Genomic DNA, 19397 nt, shown 5'->3' on the forward strand with positions numbered 1-19397 from the left:
TTGCTGCTATTTGCCTGGAAACGGGACAGATCACTTTTGAGACCTTGGCTTGGTTAAGAGCATTCAAATATTGGCTCAAAATACATTATCAACAGGACTCTTCCAGTTTCATTCACTCTTTTCTACAAGATAGCAAATCAATGTTATGGTCAAATATTATCAAAAACAAAATTGAAACCATTGGTCTATCCTTGGAATCGCTCAGTATGCTTACCCTTACTGAGGCTTATAACACCCTGAAAGTGAAACATTGCTTGATGTGGAATTCCAAACACTGACCAAGGCAGCAAAAGGACATGCTCACCACTTAATCTAGCAATACCCCCGATCCAAGGCCAAATGGCTAACTATTTAATTACTCTGGATTAACCCAACACAAACGCGAGCCTTGACGCTTGCCAGATTTAATGTTATGCCCTCCGCGTTTTTGTGTGGCAGGTTCAATAATCTTGATAAAACTCAAAGATTATGTTCCTGCAACCAAACGCAGAATTAGAAACCATAGCCCATTCTCTGTTTCACTGCTTTCGAGAGCCAAGGGAGTCAGAGATCGATATGTAAATTCCATACCACTACTCACCATGGCCCCTGCTGACTTGGTTGCAATTCCAATTCTTCTGAATAATACCAACCCTGAGATTGTGGCAAACTTTCTCCTTGAAATAATTGAATGCAAATAATCCAGCAATGGGTCTAAGTATGTTTAGAGCATAAGTAATTAACTTCTCCCTTCCTTATCACGCCACCTTACTTTAATATTTTATTGCTATACTACAACATATTAACCTGGGAATTTAGCATGTCTCTGTAGCAGCTCTGAAATGTTTATCTGTGGTATTAATTTTAGATTTAATATGTGGTTCAATTTCTGTCTCTTGCTAATAGTAATCATAACAAACATGGCCAGTATGATGCAGACAGAATTTGCTTGTTGTTGGGTGGTTCGGGCCCAGTGGAATGAGAACTGGGGGCCTTCTTTTTGTTGAAGACGTGAACATGGATCGATGTGTCATGCGGGTTTGCATTGGATGTGTTTTGCTGTATTGGTTTGTTTTGTAGCTATTGTGTTTTTTTAATATGCCAATAAAGGCTTTCTGTTCTGTTCTGTTCTACTTGATCAATCAGGCTGGCTAGTTGGAGAAGGCCTGGTGGAACAGCCATGTCTTGCAGGCCCTGTGGAATTGGCATAGTGTGTTTCCAAGGAGTTGGAACATTTGTGAACATTCTGTGCTATCACACTTGCTCAACCAAGTGTGTTTAGGAGTTTTCATTGTGACAGACATAGCGTGCTTTAGATGCCTGTTTTAGTACCTATGAATAGCATTACAGTGGAACCTCGGTTTTCATTGGTAATCTGTCTGAGAAATCTCAGCGAAATCCGAAACAGACGAAAACCAAGGCAAACACTGGCAAGCAATGGCAATGCATGGGTTGCTGTTTGTTGGTGCAAATTTAGGGTCCGCGCCAACGAAAACAGATGAAAACCGAAGCAAACAAAAACCAAGACAAGATTTTCAGAAAAAGAATCGACAAAAACTGAAACCAAGGAAAACCAAGGTTCCACTGTATGCATATTCAAACTATATTTTGCCAGATTTGTTTCCCTCTCTCTGCTATTTCTTACATTGCTTTCCTTGTCTCCTCTTGTAGCCCGGTGTATCAGCAAGGCTTGGGTATGCGACGGGGACAGTGATTGCGAGGACAACTCTGATGAGGAGAACTGTGAGTCATTGGTGTGCAAGCCACCATCACACACCTGCGCCAACAACACATCGATCTGCCTTCCACCTGAGAAGCTGTGTGATGGCAACGATGACTGTGGGGATGGCTCTGATGAAGGGAAACTATGTGGTGAGTGTGTGGGATGGAGGGTGGACTTTTCTGGATCTGAACTCCCATTTCTGACCCTAGAACACAATAGTCTCAGGGACCCAGTGAAATTTTCTTCGGTTGTATCCTCTCTTTGTGCATTTGTAAGAAATCACGGCTCCTCTGCAACATACTTGGTTGTAGAAGGGAAATTGGTTGGGGATTTTTGTTAGTTACCTGGTATAGTTCATAGGGAGAGCCTATGTAGTGTAGTGTAGTTTAGTCCATAATGTAGTGGACTAAAATCTGGGGAAACCAGGTTTGAATCCTCACTCTGCCATGGAAACTTCCTGGGAGACCTTTGGCCAGTCACGCACTCTCAGCCTTGACCCTGGCAAGTATTTGAATAAGAGACCTCTGAGGAATGTCAGGGGTATGATGTGGAGGCAGGCAATGGCAAACCGCCTCTCAATGGCCCCTTCTGCACATGCAGAATAATGTGTCCATTTTGAGCATGTAACTAGATTTCCACCACTGACTCTCAGCGGTGCCTCTTGTCTCCTACAGACCTGTGCTCTCTGAGCAACGGCGGCTGCAGTCACAACTGCACAGTAGCACCAGGTGAAGGCATTGCATGTTCTTGTCCTTTGGGCATGGAGCTGGGTGCTGATAACAAGACCTGCCAGATCCAGAGCTACTGTGCCAAACACCTGAAGTGCAGTCAGAAGTGTGAGCAGGACAAGTACAACGTGAAGTGTTCTTGCTACGAAGGATGGATGCTGGAGCCGGATGGTGAGAGCTGCCGTAGCATGGGTAAGTATGCACAAGCATCCGTCTCTGCGGGTAGGACAGGGGCTTGTAATCTATTTAGAGGCAGGAACAATGGGCATCAGACCCTAATGATTCTATATTAGCAATCTTCAGCCCATGAAAAGGACCCTCAGACTGGGTTATGAGGCCCCTCTTTCTGTGCTGCAAGGGCCTGAAGAACTGGTTGTTGTGGGCTTTCCGGGCTGTTTGGCCGTGGTCTGGTAGATCTTGTTCCTAATGTTTCGCCTGCATCTGTCACTGGCATCTTCAGAGAGAAGTGCGTTACACACTGTGTCCAGTGAGAAGGGAATGTTTAGGGGGGTATATAATGAACTTCCCCCAGACACAGGATTTGCATTCACTAATAGTGTTGCTACTGCAGGGAATGCAGATGCAAATATGAATGTAAATGGACTGAAAACCCCACCCGTCAACCACACCTTTGCCTAGCAAGTTCCATCCAAACACTTCCTGATTGGTTCCCCACCATGGGACATGGACAATATATACCAGGGTGAATGTGTGCTGGTCTAGGACTGTTAAGGGGCATAGAATTCCCTTTTCTGAAATGCCTTTTTTAAAGACAGAGCCACTGAATCCCCTTATTCTCACTCTCTTTCAAAAATTCCTCTTTTGGTTCTCTATGATTTTTCTTCGTTACACTTCTGTGCACCCCTTTGTAACTAAAGTGCTTGCAGGGATCTTTTTGATGTTACACACCACAGGGGTTGGGCTCAGAAAAGGCTGGGAACGCACCGCCTGCTATTAAGCCTTCGCAGAACGAAATTTTTGCAGAACCTCCCTTCCTGCCCCACTTCTGCTGGGATTTCTCTTGGATCAAAACAGAACTGATTCAAAACAGATTCCAAGTTCATAAAAAGAAGAAAAAAGACGGTTGGATTTCAGGGAGAAACGGTGTTAAGGAGGAATTAAGAGAATTCCTCTTAACTCTGCCACCTAGGACCCTTCCTACCTTCTTTATGTACAGAAAGTGTACAATCCAGCCAAACCGTTTTTTCCCCTTTTTGAGAAGCTAAATGGGAAATGGAGAATGAAACGTGATGAGGAGATAGCAAGGTTAGAATTTTCCATCGGCCAAGAACGACAGCAGTGTTCCCGTCCTTTCAGGACTCACCCTTGTCCCGCAGGGTTGCAGTTGGCAGGCACCAGAAAAGCTGCTCTGTTCCCCGGGCCCCAGGGAGTGCTAGAATTGGGGCAGGGGGCAGATTTTGAAACGGATTAGCGCAGAAAGGCATTTTGCGCTTGCGGAAGTATTTCTTTTTCTCATGCTGAAGAATGAGGCACGGAGAGGCCCAACAAGTTAGCGTTCCGGTCAGTTGACTGTGAGAAGCATCGTTCATTCGAGAGCAGGAATATGGATGAGGGAAGGAGATGGAGATTTGGGTGCTGTGTGGTTTCCTGGCTGTATGGCCGTGTTCTAGCAGCATTCTCTCCTGACGTTTCGCCTGCATCTGTGGCTGGCATCTTCAGAGGATCTGATGTTGGGAAAGCAAGTGGAGTATATATATCTGTTGGAGTGTCCAGGGTGGGTGGAGAATTGTGGTCTGTTTGAATATAGCAATTGTTCAACTGTGTAGTTACATGGTGGCAACAGCAAGCCAAGGGGCTTACAATGAAGGGGGGGAAGTCAGTGATTTGGATATTTTGCTTCCTTTCCTAACCCCCCAGAGTACTGTAAGCTATCAGAGACTTCAGTAAGCTAATTTCACTATTTGCCCCACTCTTTTTTTCTTTAACTACCTCTCTACATTCCATACTTCACCCGGTTCAGGTAAAAAAGGGTGTCAAACAAGGTTGTGTACTAGCCCCTTTATTATTTAACATCTTTTTGCACGACCTTCCTAAAGCCCTGGCCCAGGTGGACGGACACAGCCCTAAGATCAGCCAAAGCATGTTCCCCTTTTGTTATTCGCGGGCGCAGTCCTACTGTCCCTCTCTCGTGTGGGTTTAACACAGTGATGGCGAACCTTTTCGAGACTGAGTGCCCAAATTGCAACCCAAAAACCACTTATTTATCGCAAAGTGCCAACCTGGCAATTTAACCTGAATGCTGAGGTTTTAGTACAGAAAAACCGGTTGGCTCAAGGCATGCGTTACTCGGGAGTAAGCTTGGTGGTAGTCGGTGGCTTTGCTTTGAAGCAACCGGGCAACTCTTCCAACAGGTGAATCACGACCCTGGGAGTGTTTACTCAGAACAAGCCCCATTGCCAGCGACCAAGCTTACTCCCAGGTAAAGGATCGTGCTTTAGTTCTTTGCATGAAAATTAGTGGGGTTTAACAGCGTTTGACAGAGTTACCTACACTGCTTCCCCAAAACTAGGTCTTAGGTTTAATGCTAATAATTGAGCCCAGCAGCCCAGACCAGCCTAGATGTGTGTGTGGGCGGGGGGGACTCTGTTTGCGCGTGCTCCCAGAGAGGGCTCTGAGTGCCACCTCTGGCACCCGTGCCATAGGTTCGCCACCACTGGTTTAACAAGATTGCTGCATAGATTTGTTGATTTCTGTGAGACAAATGACCTTCATTCCATACTTCTTGGAACGCTCTTAGTCATTATTATGCCGTTGCCCAAGGTAAAGTGTGTGTCTTTTGAGTCATTTACGAAGTCATATCATTCTGCATAGCTGAGGAGTCCCTTACTTTGTCTGCAAGTACTTCTTTCATGGTTGGTGCACGGGCCTGGCACTTTAGTCCGGTTAATGTTTGGCATAAGAATGACCTGAGCAGAGCAAGGTGAACTATAGGGCTGGAGAAACAAACAGGCCGTAAGACTGGAACTTACAGCCCTTTCTTGTATGAGCTGTCAGGATACTCCATCATACTCAAAGACCCATGGAAGTGTGATCGTGTGGAACAGTAATATGCACCTCTTGTTTTTCAGACCCCTTTAAGCCTTTCATCATCTTCTCCAATCGCCACGAGATCCGGCGCATTGACCTGCACAAGGGAGATTACAGCGTCTTGGTGCCGGGCTTGCGGAATACCATCGCTCTAGACTTCCATCTCAATCAGAGCTCCCTCTACTGGACAGATGTGGTGGAGGACAAGATATATCGGGGGAAGCTCCATGAAAACGGAGGTGAGCATTCATGATGACCGCAGTCGTAGGTAGGAAGGAGCCCTGCTGTTTTTCTCCATGTTCTTTGGGAGGGGACGCAACACATCCATCTCAAGAGTCAGGCTTTCTAGTGCTTGAAGAGGGCGTGCTTTTGCTTGGTTCCCTCTGGTTCTCCTGCGAGTATGTACATCCAAGAAGATGGATGGAAATTGTCAGTCTCCCCTAAAATTCTAAGGGGATACACTTTAGTCAGGACCACATAAGGTCACTTATATGTGGCATATAAATACATGCAATTATACCCAGTGGTGGGATTCAAATAATTTAACAACTGATTGTTTACAAGCACCTTTTTAACAACCGGTTCTGCCGAAGTGGTGCGAACCTGCTGAATCCCACCACTGATTATACCCCTTTGAAGTTGCAATATTTCAGGATTTCTGTTCTTTTAGCATGCTGCTTTATGATGACCAAGTTGTTGGCTCATCAAGGACAGGCATTGTGGACTTGTTCATAATTCCTGCATTTGTTAGAATACTTATATACCACCTTGCCTTGTGGCTCAAGGTGGCTCACATGTCACAGTCAAACACATTTAACATTTAGAATAAATATATTAATGCCCCAGATACCCTCTTCCCTTCCAAAAGGTCCCAGCAGTTTAGAAGAAGAAGATGATTTTGGATTTATATCTCACCTTTCTCTCCTGTAAGGAGACTAAAGATAACTTACAAGCTCCTTTCCCTTCTTCTGCTCACAACAGATACCTTGTGAGGTAGGTGGGGCTGAGAGAGTTTCGAAGAACGATGACTAGCCCAAGGTCACCCAGCAGGAATGTAGGAGCGTAGAAATACATCTGGTTCACCAGATAAGCCTCTGCCACTCTGGTGAATGAGTGGGAAATCAAACCTGGTTCTCCAGATTGGAATCCACCTGCTCTTAACCACTACACCATGCTGGCATAAACCCCATGAAAAACCCCGAGGAATAAAATTTCTTTGCCATGCCTCCTGAAGAATTGTAACCATGGCTGTTCTCTCGCCTTCTCAGTGAGCCTGTTCCACTGAGTTGGAGCTACAATGGAGGAAGAGTGGGCTATGGCTGATGCAAGGTGGACCACCTTAAGTGGGGGATCAGTCAGCATACGGCAACCTGAAGCCCCTATAGTTGGTGCATGAGGGAATAAAAGGATAACGGCAGTGTCTTTATTCCATACATCACAGCCACAACCCAGTGCTCTGAGTAAAAAATAAAAGAGGAGGTTGCTTGCGTTCCCAAAAGCCTGACCTATAAGGGCCGGATTTTTTTAAAAAACCAAAGAAGAGAGACGACAAACAGTCGCGTCAGCTCCCGGGTGCTAAAAGCCAATTTTGAGGCATACGGTATACCTTACAACAGGCAGGTTCTTGGAGTGCTCTCCAAGATAAATAAATAAATAGGTAATAGGCTGAGCCCCAGTGGCGGAGAACAAATGCTCTCGAGGGATGATTAGATTAGCTTTTCTAATCTGTGTGCAGTAATAGGCACATTAACTAGAGACGCAGCAGGGCTTCAGTTTCAATCCAGTTCAATGAGACATTATCCTCAAACAAGACAGACAAGTGTTACTAAATATGTGCCGCAAAGGTGGGATTCTTTCCAATTGGGAGCCCTCTCCAAGGAACGCTTGATAGCTCCATCTATATCCTTAAATCCTTTGGAACTGCCAATCAAAAGCTCCCTGTAAATCTCAAATAAATGGCATCTCAAAGATGCATTCTTCATAAAATACCACCCAACATAACCCTCCTTTGCTGCGGAATATAGACAAGAAAAAGTTGACAAGTTTATGGTACTAATTCTATCCCCTGTCCCATCCATCCATCTTAGAACCCCATTCAGTTCCAAGAAGACCCACAGAATAGTCATTATAATTCCATTACATCCATTACCCCTCAGTAGAAGTAGCTCAAGGGTAGTATGATACATGACCATGTGCACCCTGTGGGTGGGTGTGAGCGTGGCAGGGGCGTTCCAGGGCGGAGGACGCACCACTGCACCAGGCGCTTTTCCCCCTTGCTATGCCTCTGCCCCTCAGTATCGTATAATGTCAGCCAGAAAATGGGCAGATATTCCGTTTGGTATTCTTTAGGCATGCCCCAGAGCAGGGGTCTGCAACCTGTGGCTCCCCAGATGTTCATGAACTACAATTCCCATCAGCCCCTGCCAGCCCGGCTCTCCAGATGTTCATGCTGGCAGGGGCTGATGAAACAAGTCATGGATTCATGAGAGCCTTATCTGAAACCAACTGAGAATCTAGCCTTCTGAATGGCTGACCTGTTGATTTTGGCTGTCCTCTTGATGTTGGCTGTGTTTGAAGTTATCACATCCACACAGCCAGTACGAAGTCTTTTGGGGGGGATGGTTGAGGAAAGTGCCATTAAGTCACAACCAATTCAAGGTGACCTCTTGGGTTTTCAAGGTGGAACACATTCAGAGGTGGTTTGCCATTGCTTGACTCTACAGGGGCTGAGAGATGTCTGAAAGAACTGTGACTGGCCAAAGGTCACCCAGCAGGCTTCATGTGGAGGATTAGGGAATTGAAGCAGGTTCTCCAGTTTAGAGTTTGCTGGTGGCTCTCCTTTAAAAGAGTGTCTGGGAAAATGAGGAGCATGAGGGAGAGAAATTCCTTAGTATCAGTACTTCCCTGACTACCCTCCTGAGAGCCACCGTGGTGTAGTGATTAAGAGCGGGTGCACTCTAATCTGGAGAACCCAGTTTGATTCCCCGCTCTGCCACTTGAGCTGTGGAAGCTTATCTGGTGAACTAGATTGGCAATTAACCTAGCATCCAGCTGGGTGACCTTGGGCTAGTCACGGTTCTTCAGAACTCTCTCAGCCCCACCTACCTGACAGGGTGTTTGTTGTGAGGGGGGAAGGGAAAGGAGTTTATAAGCCCTTTTGAGTCTCCTTACAGGAGAGAAAGGGGGGATATAAATCCAACTGTTCTTCTTTTTCTTCTCTCTCCTCTGTATCTCTTTCATCCTAAGCAGAAGCATTCAGTCCTCTGATAATGATACCTTCTTTCTTTTAAATGATGATCATTATGTGGGAGTTAATTAGCATTCCCACAGCTTTCCTAATGATAATTACAGCCTGGCAGCTGCCTCGACAACAAGACCTTGAACCTCGAAACTGATGATTCAGATGGTGGAGACCTAGAAATTCGGGGTGGGCAGGGTGCAGCTGGAAGAAGTCCCAGCCATGTGGGAGCAGAGCTGCTAGTAAATACAGTAGCACTCCTCATCCATTCACTGTGGATATCAAGGAAGGGACAACTTTGCCATTAAGACCAAGGCCTGATGGGTTAAATCAGGTCATGATATCCTGCCAAGGTCCTCCACAGCAAGACCACATCTTATCTTTCTCTCTGGTCCTTTTCTGAGCACAGATTGCTCGCGAAATGTTCCAGGACTTGGGCACACATTCCGCTTTCTTCCTCTTGTTGCTGTATTTAAATGGTCACGGTTTAGTTTACTTCTGGGCATTTAACACCTACTGGCGATAAAAGAACAATCCATCTGATCGAAACCTGCATAATTGACCGAAGGAGAAAAACATAAAATTTGTAGGAAATTTTAAATGAAGATGTATTAAATGTTGAAACAAATAATAATGACAATCCCCTGTTGGATTTCTGACTACAGCTTATGAAGATATTTTCTTGAGTTCTCCTCCATGATAAAAGAAAAAAACATTCAATTGCTTCAAGAAAAGGTAGATTATTTTATGAGTGGAGTTGGACCTCAAGACTATACATTACACTTACCTGTTGGATTTCTGACTGTATTTTATAAGTTTAAAATATGTTTCTATGTATTTATTTATTTGGTTAGCTGATAACTCATTGAGTTGTATTGGAGCACATATCTGTATTCTTGGGGATTGTCGTTATATTGGTTTCAACATTTAATACTTCATTTAAAATTTCCTAAAAAATTTCATGTTTTTCTCTTTGGGTCAATTATGCAGGTTTCAATCAGATAGATTGTTCTTTTATTACCAGTGTGTTCTGTTTTTCTTTTTGGTTGAAGTTACACATTTAACACCTACTCCTAAGCTGTGGGTTGAGGTGCTGGTCTCACCTCTATACCTCTTGAAACAAATCCAACTACATTTGTTCAAATGTAGCACTAAGCGACTTTGTGCCAGAGTTAGTGCCTGTTTTATATTGATCTGAGTACTGTGAAAAGCTAGAAATAGGACACAAATCTTCACAGCCTGCAATGATACCAGGAGTACACTGCGTGGGCTGGCAGTGGTGTGTACTAGCACAAACCGGCATCCACTAGCCCAGGGGTAGGGAACCTGCGGCTCTCCAGATGTTCAGGAACTACAATTCCCATCAGCCTCTGTCAGCATGGCCAGTGGCCATGCTGGTGGCTTGATAAGACCCTAATTTTATCTGAAGAAACAGGATTCTAACCCTTTAAACTGTGGTTGGGGATGCTGTTTTTAGTGTGATTTATATTAGCAAATGCCCTGATCTGGATGGCCCAGGCCCCAGGTCTTTGGAAGCAAAGCAGGACTATTTAGGGGCCAGGCTTTGGGAAACATAGGGGGACATCACTGGGAGTGAGCAATGACAAATTACCTCTATTTATCTTTTAGCTTTGAACACCCTAAGGTTGCATTAATAAACTTCTAACCAGCTGCATTTTAACCCTTATTAGCAAACCCCTCTAGTGCTTCCTAGTATTTTCTGCCCTCTTTGCCCAAAGGATATTATTTTCTTATTAGCCACTGTGTCTCTTTGTGGATACTGATCACACTCATTTGTTGTACCATGTCAAATATGGAATCTATGACTGGTACACCTAGAAGAAGAAGAAGAAGAGTTTGGATTTATATCCCCCCTTTTTCTCCTGCAGGAGACTCAAAGGGGCTGACAATCTCATAGCAGCTACCTACAGCTTTTGAGGTGGGTGGGGGGGGCTGAGAGGAAGCTCAGCTGTGACTAGCCCAAGGTCACCCAGCGCTGGCGTGTGTGGGGTGCACAGGCTGTCTATGTGAATTCCCCAGATAAGCCTCCCACAGCTCAGGCTGACAGAGATAAAGCCAGTTCCTCCAGATTAGATACACGAGCTCTTAACCTCCTACGCCACTGCTGCTCCTAAAGGATCATTAGCGATTTGTGAGGAAGGGAAGAGGCTTGGTGTAGCAACCCTATTAGCCCAGACTAGCTCAGTCTCATCAGAGGTCAGTAGCTAATCCTGGTCAGTATTTGAATGGGAGACCACCAAGGAAAACAGAGACTGCTATCCAGAGGAAGGCAATAACAAATCTTCTCTGTTCATCTCTTACTGTGAAAAACCTCATGAGGTTGCCATGAGTAACTTGTGATCCAGTGGCAAGCTTTACCTTTAAAGAGGCTTGGTAAGAGGCATGGCTGTGACTGTTGTGGAATTTGAACACGTGGATGAGAGAGTAGGCTAGGCACTGAGATCCGACTTTTCTAATTTCTATTTGTCTTCCTTTGCACAGCTCTGACTAACTTTGAGGAATTTGATTCAATCTGGGCTAGCACCGGAAGGACTAAGCTATGGAGCTACGGATACGCTGGCAACATCTACTGGGTCGAAAGCAACCTGGACCAGATCGAGGTGGCCAAATTGGATGGGACCATGAGGAGTACCCTGCTGGCTGGTGACATTGAGCATCCCCGGGCCATTGCCCTGGACCCACGAGATGGGTATGGTACTGAAGGGAAGAGGCTGAGAATGTTAGGTCTGCATTGTATCGTAGACTCTGGATTGTCAAAGGCTTTGCGGCGGATTCAATAGTTCTGGTGGTTTTCTGAACATTATTGGCGGTAGTGCAAGTGGATCTTGTTCCTAACGTTTCACCTGCATCTGTGGCTGGCATCTTCAGAGGTGTATCACAGAGAAAAGTCTTGGCTCCCAGTACTTAAAAAAATGGACTGTCTTACCTGCAATACGGTACTCCAAGCACACAGCAAGTTCCACTTTAAACACTTAATGATTGGTTCCCCCACCCTGGGACATGGACAATATACCACACTAAACCCTTCACCATAGACACAGTGAGAAACAGACTTCTCTCTGTGATACACCTCTGAAGATGCCAGCCACAGATGCAGGCGAAACGTTAGGAACAAGATCCACCAGACCACGGCCACACAGCCTGGAAAACCCACCAGAATCAGACTCTGGATTCTTGTTCAGTAGCATTTATCAAAAGGCAACAAAGCACCCAGCTTGAGAAAGCCAGTTCTGCCAGCCCTGACTTTGCTAGCCCCCTTTATTCCCTGAGAGTCCCCACTTCCGCTTTCCCAAGGCATGTGTGAAAAGAGTTATTTTAGCGCTTAGGTGCCCCAAGGTTGGCGATATGGGAAGACACAGCCACCTGGTTTGTTTACCCCCACAGGGTAACAGACACATCCTGTTTCCCCCTGGGAATAACCTATCAGGGTCAGCCTAGTGATCTACAAATGTGTTAAGCTATAAAGATGAAGAGGAAGGAGAGAGGAAAGTTCCATTACATATGCCAGTCTGGTTACATATATCTTGTAACAATTACACTGAAGTGAAAGTACGCCTAAATACCGTCCCTGCTAATATAAATTGTTACAAACCAGTTAAGCTAGGAATGCCCCTCAATCACCGGGCACAGTTCCTGACTGAGAAACTCTGCTATTATCCTTTGGGCAGTGGGATCAAAGAGAGCTGCCTCAATTTCTCTCTTGTTCTGTTCTTGATTCTTGTTCTGTCATGGGTAGACTGTATTACCTTTCTGGGAGTAATATAGATCTTTGCCTGAGAGAGCAGAAAATGTGTGGGCTGGAGTCTGTTCTGCAATTCAGTGGACGCAATTTAGGACTGCATTCAGACTCTCATGTTTAGAGACCCTTGACTTCCATTTTGAAAAACAAAAACAAACAAGTTTCTAGTTCTCATGTCTGCAAAGAAGTATTTCAAAGGATACGGGTGATGCCTGATGAAACTCTAGTGAGTAGTGAATCTTGGCTATGTATGCATCTCCCTGGACACATTCACACAGTAGGCAGCCAGTTAGGTGTTCTGACAACATGTTCCTGCAGGAAACTGGTTTGTAAGAATATAACTCAAACAGAGACTATCTCTACCCCACTCAGGCTGGCTGTGTTTGTTCTGCACAGAGAGAATGCCTGTCCCTCTTGAAAATAAAGCACGGGAAAGCTCTGGGATGTATAACTTTTCTGAACATGAACTCCCTAGTGGGAGAAAAAGTCAATCCTATTGTCCGGTGCACAGAGACTGTGTGGGCACTGAACAGAACAGTCGTGCCTTTTCTGGGTAACCCATGCAATTTGCCTCTGCCTATATAGATGTAACCCTTGGAAAGTATAATAACTGAAGGTTGGTAGCTAATGTCTGAATAAGGGTTTGGTTATCTCTGGGGGTGGGGTGGGGGATGGCCTTTAAATGCCTTCCCTCTTTCAGAATAAGCGAAGCTCCGATTGTACATGCAGAAGAGTGTTGCCTGTCTTACGACATGTCTTAGCCATTGCCACTGTTTTGCGATAACGCAAGCAAGTTCTTCTGGGTTTGGTACCGTTGACTGCTTGAATAATGCACACTCTAAAGCTAAATAAGGCTTTATTTTCAGAATGTTTCAAAAAGATATTTAAAACAAGGCATACAGTTCAGTGGTAGCAGGATGCACAGAAAATAATAAAGTTGACTAGCTATCTACTTACTGGAGTCCTTAATGCAGCATAGTTGGTTCTTGAGGCAAATAATTTCCAGTGTTTAATACAAGTGTCTTCCTGGCAACAAGGAGGGGTAAAAGGAAAAGGATGGCAAAATGTCATGCTCGTTGGCTGCACTTAGGGAGAAAGCTGTCCTTGACCTCGCGATCTCTATAACCAATTATGGAACATTCCAGAACAAAATTCCCTCTCCCATTTCAGATTCACAGTTGAACCTCGTGAGCTAATTTAGCCTGCCTGACAACTTGCTCTTGAAAAGAGGCCACTGGTGGGGGAGGGGTGGTGAAGAAGAAGAAGACTTTGAATTTATACCCCCCCCCCTTTTCTCTCCTGTAAGGAGGCTCAAAGGGGCTTACATTCTCTTTTCCTCCCCCCCCCCCCCACAACAAACACCCTGTGAGGTGGGTGGGGCTGAGAGAGCTCCAAAGAGCTGTGACTAGCCCAAGGTCACTCAGCTGGTGGGTGCTGGAGTGCACAGGCTAATCTAGTTCCCCAGATAAGCCTCCACAGCTCAAGTGGCAGAATGGGTTCTCCAGATTAGAGTGCACCTGTTCTTAACCATTATGCCACTTCTGCTCCTAAACACACTCTATACCTGCAAAAAGTCGAGGAAGAACTTTAAGTTGGATAATTTTCCCAGATTGATTTGTTCATAACAATATGTATATGTGCCCTTTTCTCCCAGGATACTTTTCTGGACTGACTGGGATGCCAGTCTGCCCCGCATTGAAGCAGCTTCCATGAGTGGTGAGGGACGACGTGTTATCCATAAGGAAACAGGCTCAGGTGGCTGGCCTAACGGACTCACCGTTGACTATCTGGAGAAGCGCATTTTGTGGATCGATGCCAGGTTGGTAGTGGAGCTGTGCTAGATATTCTATATTAAGTTTCTATTTTTATGGGGGGGGGGGAGGGTACAAATTCCAAAAAAGCGTGAAATAAATTTACTTTAAAAAAATTCAATGTGGTCCCTTTTTCTTCTCTTGAATGTTGCTGCTTCATTTATGTGTTAAGTGTGCAGGTAATGTTGTATCTTGGATCAATTAGTGAGCAGGACTGTGCTGCAGTATCACACAAATAATCAGCTGTTATGGCACATGTGAGGGCCGAAGAGCGATCAGGACAATGGAAATGAATAAGCAAATATTTTCTCAAGGAACACAACCCCTTCCCAGTGGAAGCACTGCTAGAAATATTTTCAGTAAAGCATGTGTTATTTTGGGCTCAATTCTTTTTTGAGTGACAATTTGGTGTTTGAGGGTATGAGGGTAATTATTCTGGTACAGAGTAATAAAGATTCTGAGAAAGGGGCTGGAGAAATCCTCAGTATTGCCTATGAGCCCTCAACTGTTTCGACTCTTCATTCTTTCCTTGAGCCCTCAAGTGTTTCGACTCCTCACCATAGGAAAGGTGCTCCATGCCCTTAATCATTGTGGTTTCCCTCTTCTATATTTTGTCTGCCTCGCTGATATTCTTTTTGAGAGATAGTAACTAGAACTGCACACTGTTTTTTCAACAAAACTGCCCCATAGAGCTATACAGGGGCATTATAACACTGGTTGTTTTATTTTGAACCCCTTTTCTAATCAGATCTGACTGCTATGCTGCTGAGCCCCAGTTTCAGATCATTTATAAATAAATTAAGTACACTAGTCCCATTACTGTTCCTTGCTCATTTTCCTTCAATGAGAATGTATTCCTATTCTTAAATTCATTCCTTTAACCATATTGTAATCCATAACGGTCTGGGGCCGTTTCCGCCGCGAATCTTGAAGCGAGCTTGGCGGTCGGCGTTCTTGGCCGCCCGACCGGCGGCTCCATAGGAACCGTCCTTGCGGGACGATTACTGGCACCCGAGAACACGGCGCCAGGCCAAGCCTGGCGATGGCGGGCGCCAGCTGGCGTCGCCCGAGGCCTGGGGATGCCCCAGCCCTTTAATGCGTGCTGCTCCGGCGGCAGGGCGAAGCTGTCCCCAGGCACTGCGGCAGCGGCGTCGAAAGCAGGAACAAGGTAGAGATACCCGAAATTGAGGGGGGGGGGGCGTCTCGAAGCGCTACCGTTAAATACCGGCAGCAGCTTGGCTGGCATTCCACAACAGGCGCTTCCGGCTCTGGGGAAACTCCGGCTTAGCTGCGATGCAGGCTATGCCACAATGCGAATGGCGGCCTAAGGTGGCGTTTTGCCGTCTCCGAGGCCGCCATTAAGTGATACTTCGATCTTGGGAAACGGCCCAGGTCTTCTTATCCATGACTTCTAAGCTTTCTCAATAGTTTTTAGTGAGCTACCTTTGGAACTCCACATTTATAATGTTTACTGGATCACTGTCGTCTGCATGTTTGTTCACTTCTTCAAAGAACACCAGAAGGTTGCTTAGGCAAGATTTCCCTTTGCAGAAGCCATGCTGGTTTTCCTGCAGCAGACTTTGCTCTTCTATTTGCCTGATCTATTTTTGGTTACCATTTTTATTTTGCCTGGGAGAGACATTAGGCTAATTTCCTAGTTCTCCCCTGGATCCTTTTTTAAATAATCAGTGCAACGTTTGCTATTCCCCAGTCCTCCAGTTCAGTGACTGATTTTCATAGAATCGTAGAAACAGAGTGGGAAAGAACCTCCAGAGTCATCTAATCCAATCCCCTGATCAATGCAGGAAATTAGCAACTATCCCCCCCTTCCCCTTCACACACACGTTCAGTAACCCTACTTCATGTCCAGAGAAGATGGCGCCAAAAAAAATCCCTCCAGGATCATAGGCTGATCTGGTCAGGAGGAAAATTGCTTCCTTCCCCCAAAATTGGTAATCAGCATTATTCTGGGCATATAGGAAAAAGCCAAGCACTGACACAACCCTACCTTCCCTCCCTCTCATGATCTTCCTAAGTTCACAGGATCAACACTGCTGTCAGATGGCCATCCACCCTCTGCTTAAAAACCTCCAAAGAAGGAGATTCCACCACTTCCCAAGGAAGCCTGTATCACTGTGGCACTGCTCTGTCAGGAAGTTCTTCCTAATTTTTAGCTGAAAACTCTTTGGGTTTAATTCCAACCCATTGGTTCTGGTCTGACCTTCTGGGGTAACAGAAAACAACTCTGCACCATCTTCTATGTGACAGCACTTCAAGTACACGAAGATGGTTATCACATCACTTCTCAGTCATCTCCTCTCCAGGCTAAACACACCAAGTTCCTTTAGCCTTTCCTCATAGGACTTGGTTTCCAGACCCTTCACCATCTTTATTGCCCTCCTCTGGACACATTCCAGTTTGTCTACATCCTTCACCAACATTCTTTGTGATGCCCAAAACTCTTAAGTGAGGTCTAACCAGAGCAGAGTAAAACAATACCATCACTTCATGTGATCTGGACACTTATACTTGTTTTGATATAGCCCTCAAATCACATTTGCCTTTTTATCTACCGTGTCACACTGCTGACTCGCGTTCAGTGTATGGTCCATTAAGACCCCTAGATTCTCTTACATACTACTGTCAAGACAAGTCCTGTAATTGGTTTTTTCCTACTTAAAAGCAAAACTTTACATTTATCTCTGTTGAAATTCATTTCCAGCCTAATATCATCCTTTACCCTGACTCTGCTTCTACTGTATTTGTTGACCCATCCCAATTTAGTATCATCTGCAAATTTAATAAACATCCCCTCTATTCCTTTATTCAAAATAATTTATAAAAATGTTGAACAACACAGGTTCCCGGGCAGATGCCTGAGGCAATCCACGACACACCTCTCCAAGAGGATGACGAACCACTAACAAGGACTCTTTGGGTGTGATCTCTCAACCAGTTACAATTTCACCTAACAGTAATAGAATCCAAACCACATTTTACCAGTGTCTCAAGAATGTTTTGTGGAACCTATCAGAAGCCTGACTGAAAGCAAAATAAACTATGTGCACAGCATATTGTTGAACACTTTCACGGCCAGAATCAACTGACTGTTGTAGGTTTTCCATGCTGTGTGGCTGTGGTCTGGTAGTTTTAGCTGCTAACTTTTCACCCGCATCTGTGGCTGGCACCTTCAGAGGCATATCACAGTAAGATGTGTTTCTCTGCACTGTGCTCTCTGAAGCTGCCATTTGTAGATGCAGGCAAAACGTCAGGGGCCAGAAACTACCAGATGACGGCCACGCAGTCTGGAAAACCTGCAACAGCCAGTATGTCCGCAGCATTCCCCTGATCCAGCAAGGTAGTAACGTTCGAGTGATAAGGTATATTTGCTTTTCAGGCTATGTGTGATGATGTCACTTCCCAGTTCACAGTGGAGCTGATGTCATGCAGTCAGAGCAACAGTGATTTTTGCCTCATTTTTTTAATCAGGTGGAAGGTCTACTAGTATCGTCTAGTGCCTGCCTTGTCCTGCTTCCTCTCTGTCTCTCTGTCTCTGTCTCTGTCTCTCTCTGTCTCTGTCTCTCTCTCTCTCTCTCTCTCTTTTTCTCATCTGCATCCATTGTCTTAGAGCTGCTCTTCCATTCTTGCCTGCACTCCTGTAGATCCACACAGATTCTTGTTCTCACTTGCTTTTTCTGCACCTGCTCTTTTGTCTAACCCACCGGCTGCTGCCAAAAACACATTGACATATTCCATTCCTCCACAGGTCGGATGCCATCTATTCTGCCCTCTAACAGTGGCTCAAGGCCATGTCAGTGTTCGCGAGGGCACGAGTACCTGTCACACCCTTTTGCTGTCACGCTGTACGGTGGTGAGGTGTACTGGACTGACTGGCGCACAAACACCCTGGCCAAGGCCAACAAGTGGACCGGCCACAACGTCACTGTCGTGCAAAGAACCAACACGCAGCCCTTCGACTTGCAGGTCTATCATCCCTCTCGCCAGCCTCTAGGTGAGATGCAGCTGTAGGTGGGGAGCAGAGGGAAGGACCTCAGAGGATTGTGGGAAGTGAAGCAATATTCATATGTTTAAAGGGGAGTTTAAAGCTTGAGGGGAGGCTAAAACTATGTTCACGTGTTTAAAGGTCTCACACCCAGGCCAGAAGAGTCTGCATGTTGCCTTCAGAGCTCATGGGTAGCAAGACAGTAACAGTTGTGTTTCCTTCCCTGATCTTGATGAATACTTCCATTTGCCCATCTTGGAATATATATTTTTTTACAGGCCACGTGAAACAATTCAGAGGCTTTTGATACTTACTGGTCCTTGAGATTCTTTGTGGATTGATTTTCTGGTTTTTACAGTAGATATTTGACTACTTCTTCAGGGCCTCTGTGCATCAGCCGGTTGGCCCTTGCACCTACTTAGAGCTTCATTTCAGAAAGTTCTAGAACTATCTTTTCGACCCGAAAGTCTTTCCCTTCAGAGGCACACAGTGCAATCCTGAACAGAGTCACACCCATCTGACACCATCAAAATCAGTGGATTTACACTGACGGTCTTGGTTGTGCGTGCCCGAAGGGAAGGAATAGTGTATTTCCCCTGTTCTTTCTTGCCCGCCATAGAGGCAACAGAATTTCAAGAGTTTTCTTCAGAGTCCCTTTCTCTTAGGGCTAGCTTTGACCACAGAAAAAGATATCATTGTCATTTTTCTCTCCTTGCTGTTTTCTACAGTTTTCCCTGTCTTTTCTATACACTCTCCATTGTTCTTCTGTGATGGTGCTCTGGCACGTGTGGATAAGAAGACAATTAAAAGTGTCAAGAATATGGGTCGAGGGAACTTCCATTAGTCATGAATGGTGTCAGCTTGCTTCAGGAAACAACAGACAATTGTGACATCTATCCATTGCCTCAGATTTTGAAAGCAGGCAAAACTGATCCTCTGGGATTTGAGCCACTCTCTAGCCTTGTCTGTCCAGGAAGCATTTTTAACCGAGAACTCACAAGGGTGGAAAGAATCCTTAATAAACAAAGCCCTCTCACTGTAAATAAGTGATTGACAATCACTGACAGGAAAGGGCAGAAAACGCAAACAGGAATTGGTGTCTAAGCG

The 19397-nt window shown here is 45.3% G+C and overlaps 1 protein-coding gene across 1 annotated transcript in view; it reads left to right on the forward strand.

Moving 5' to 3' along the window:
- Positions 1 to 19397, forward strand: part of LRP1 (LDL receptor related protein 1) — a 466085-nt gene that overhangs the window by 339182 nt on the left and 107506 nt on the right. The window contains 7 exon segments of the mRNA XM_048487597.1: positions 1651 to 1851; positions 2377 to 2622; positions 5520 to 5717; positions 11219 to 11426; positions 14131 to 14295; positions 18054 to 18075; positions 18077 to 18299. Coding sequence (XP_048343554.1) covers positions 1651 to 1851; positions 2377 to 2622; positions 5520 to 5717; positions 11219 to 11426; positions 14131 to 14295; positions 18054 to 18075; positions 18077 to 18299 — 1263 coding nt within the window.

Source organism: Sphaerodactylus townsendi, linkage group LG03 (genome assembly GCF_021028975.2).
Source record: "Sphaerodactylus townsendi isolate TG3544 linkage group LG03, MPM_Stown_v2.3, whole genome shotgun sequence".
Lineage (NCBI taxonomy): Eukaryota > Metazoa > Chordata > Lepidosauria > Squamata > Sphaerodactylidae > Sphaerodactylus > Sphaerodactylus townsendi.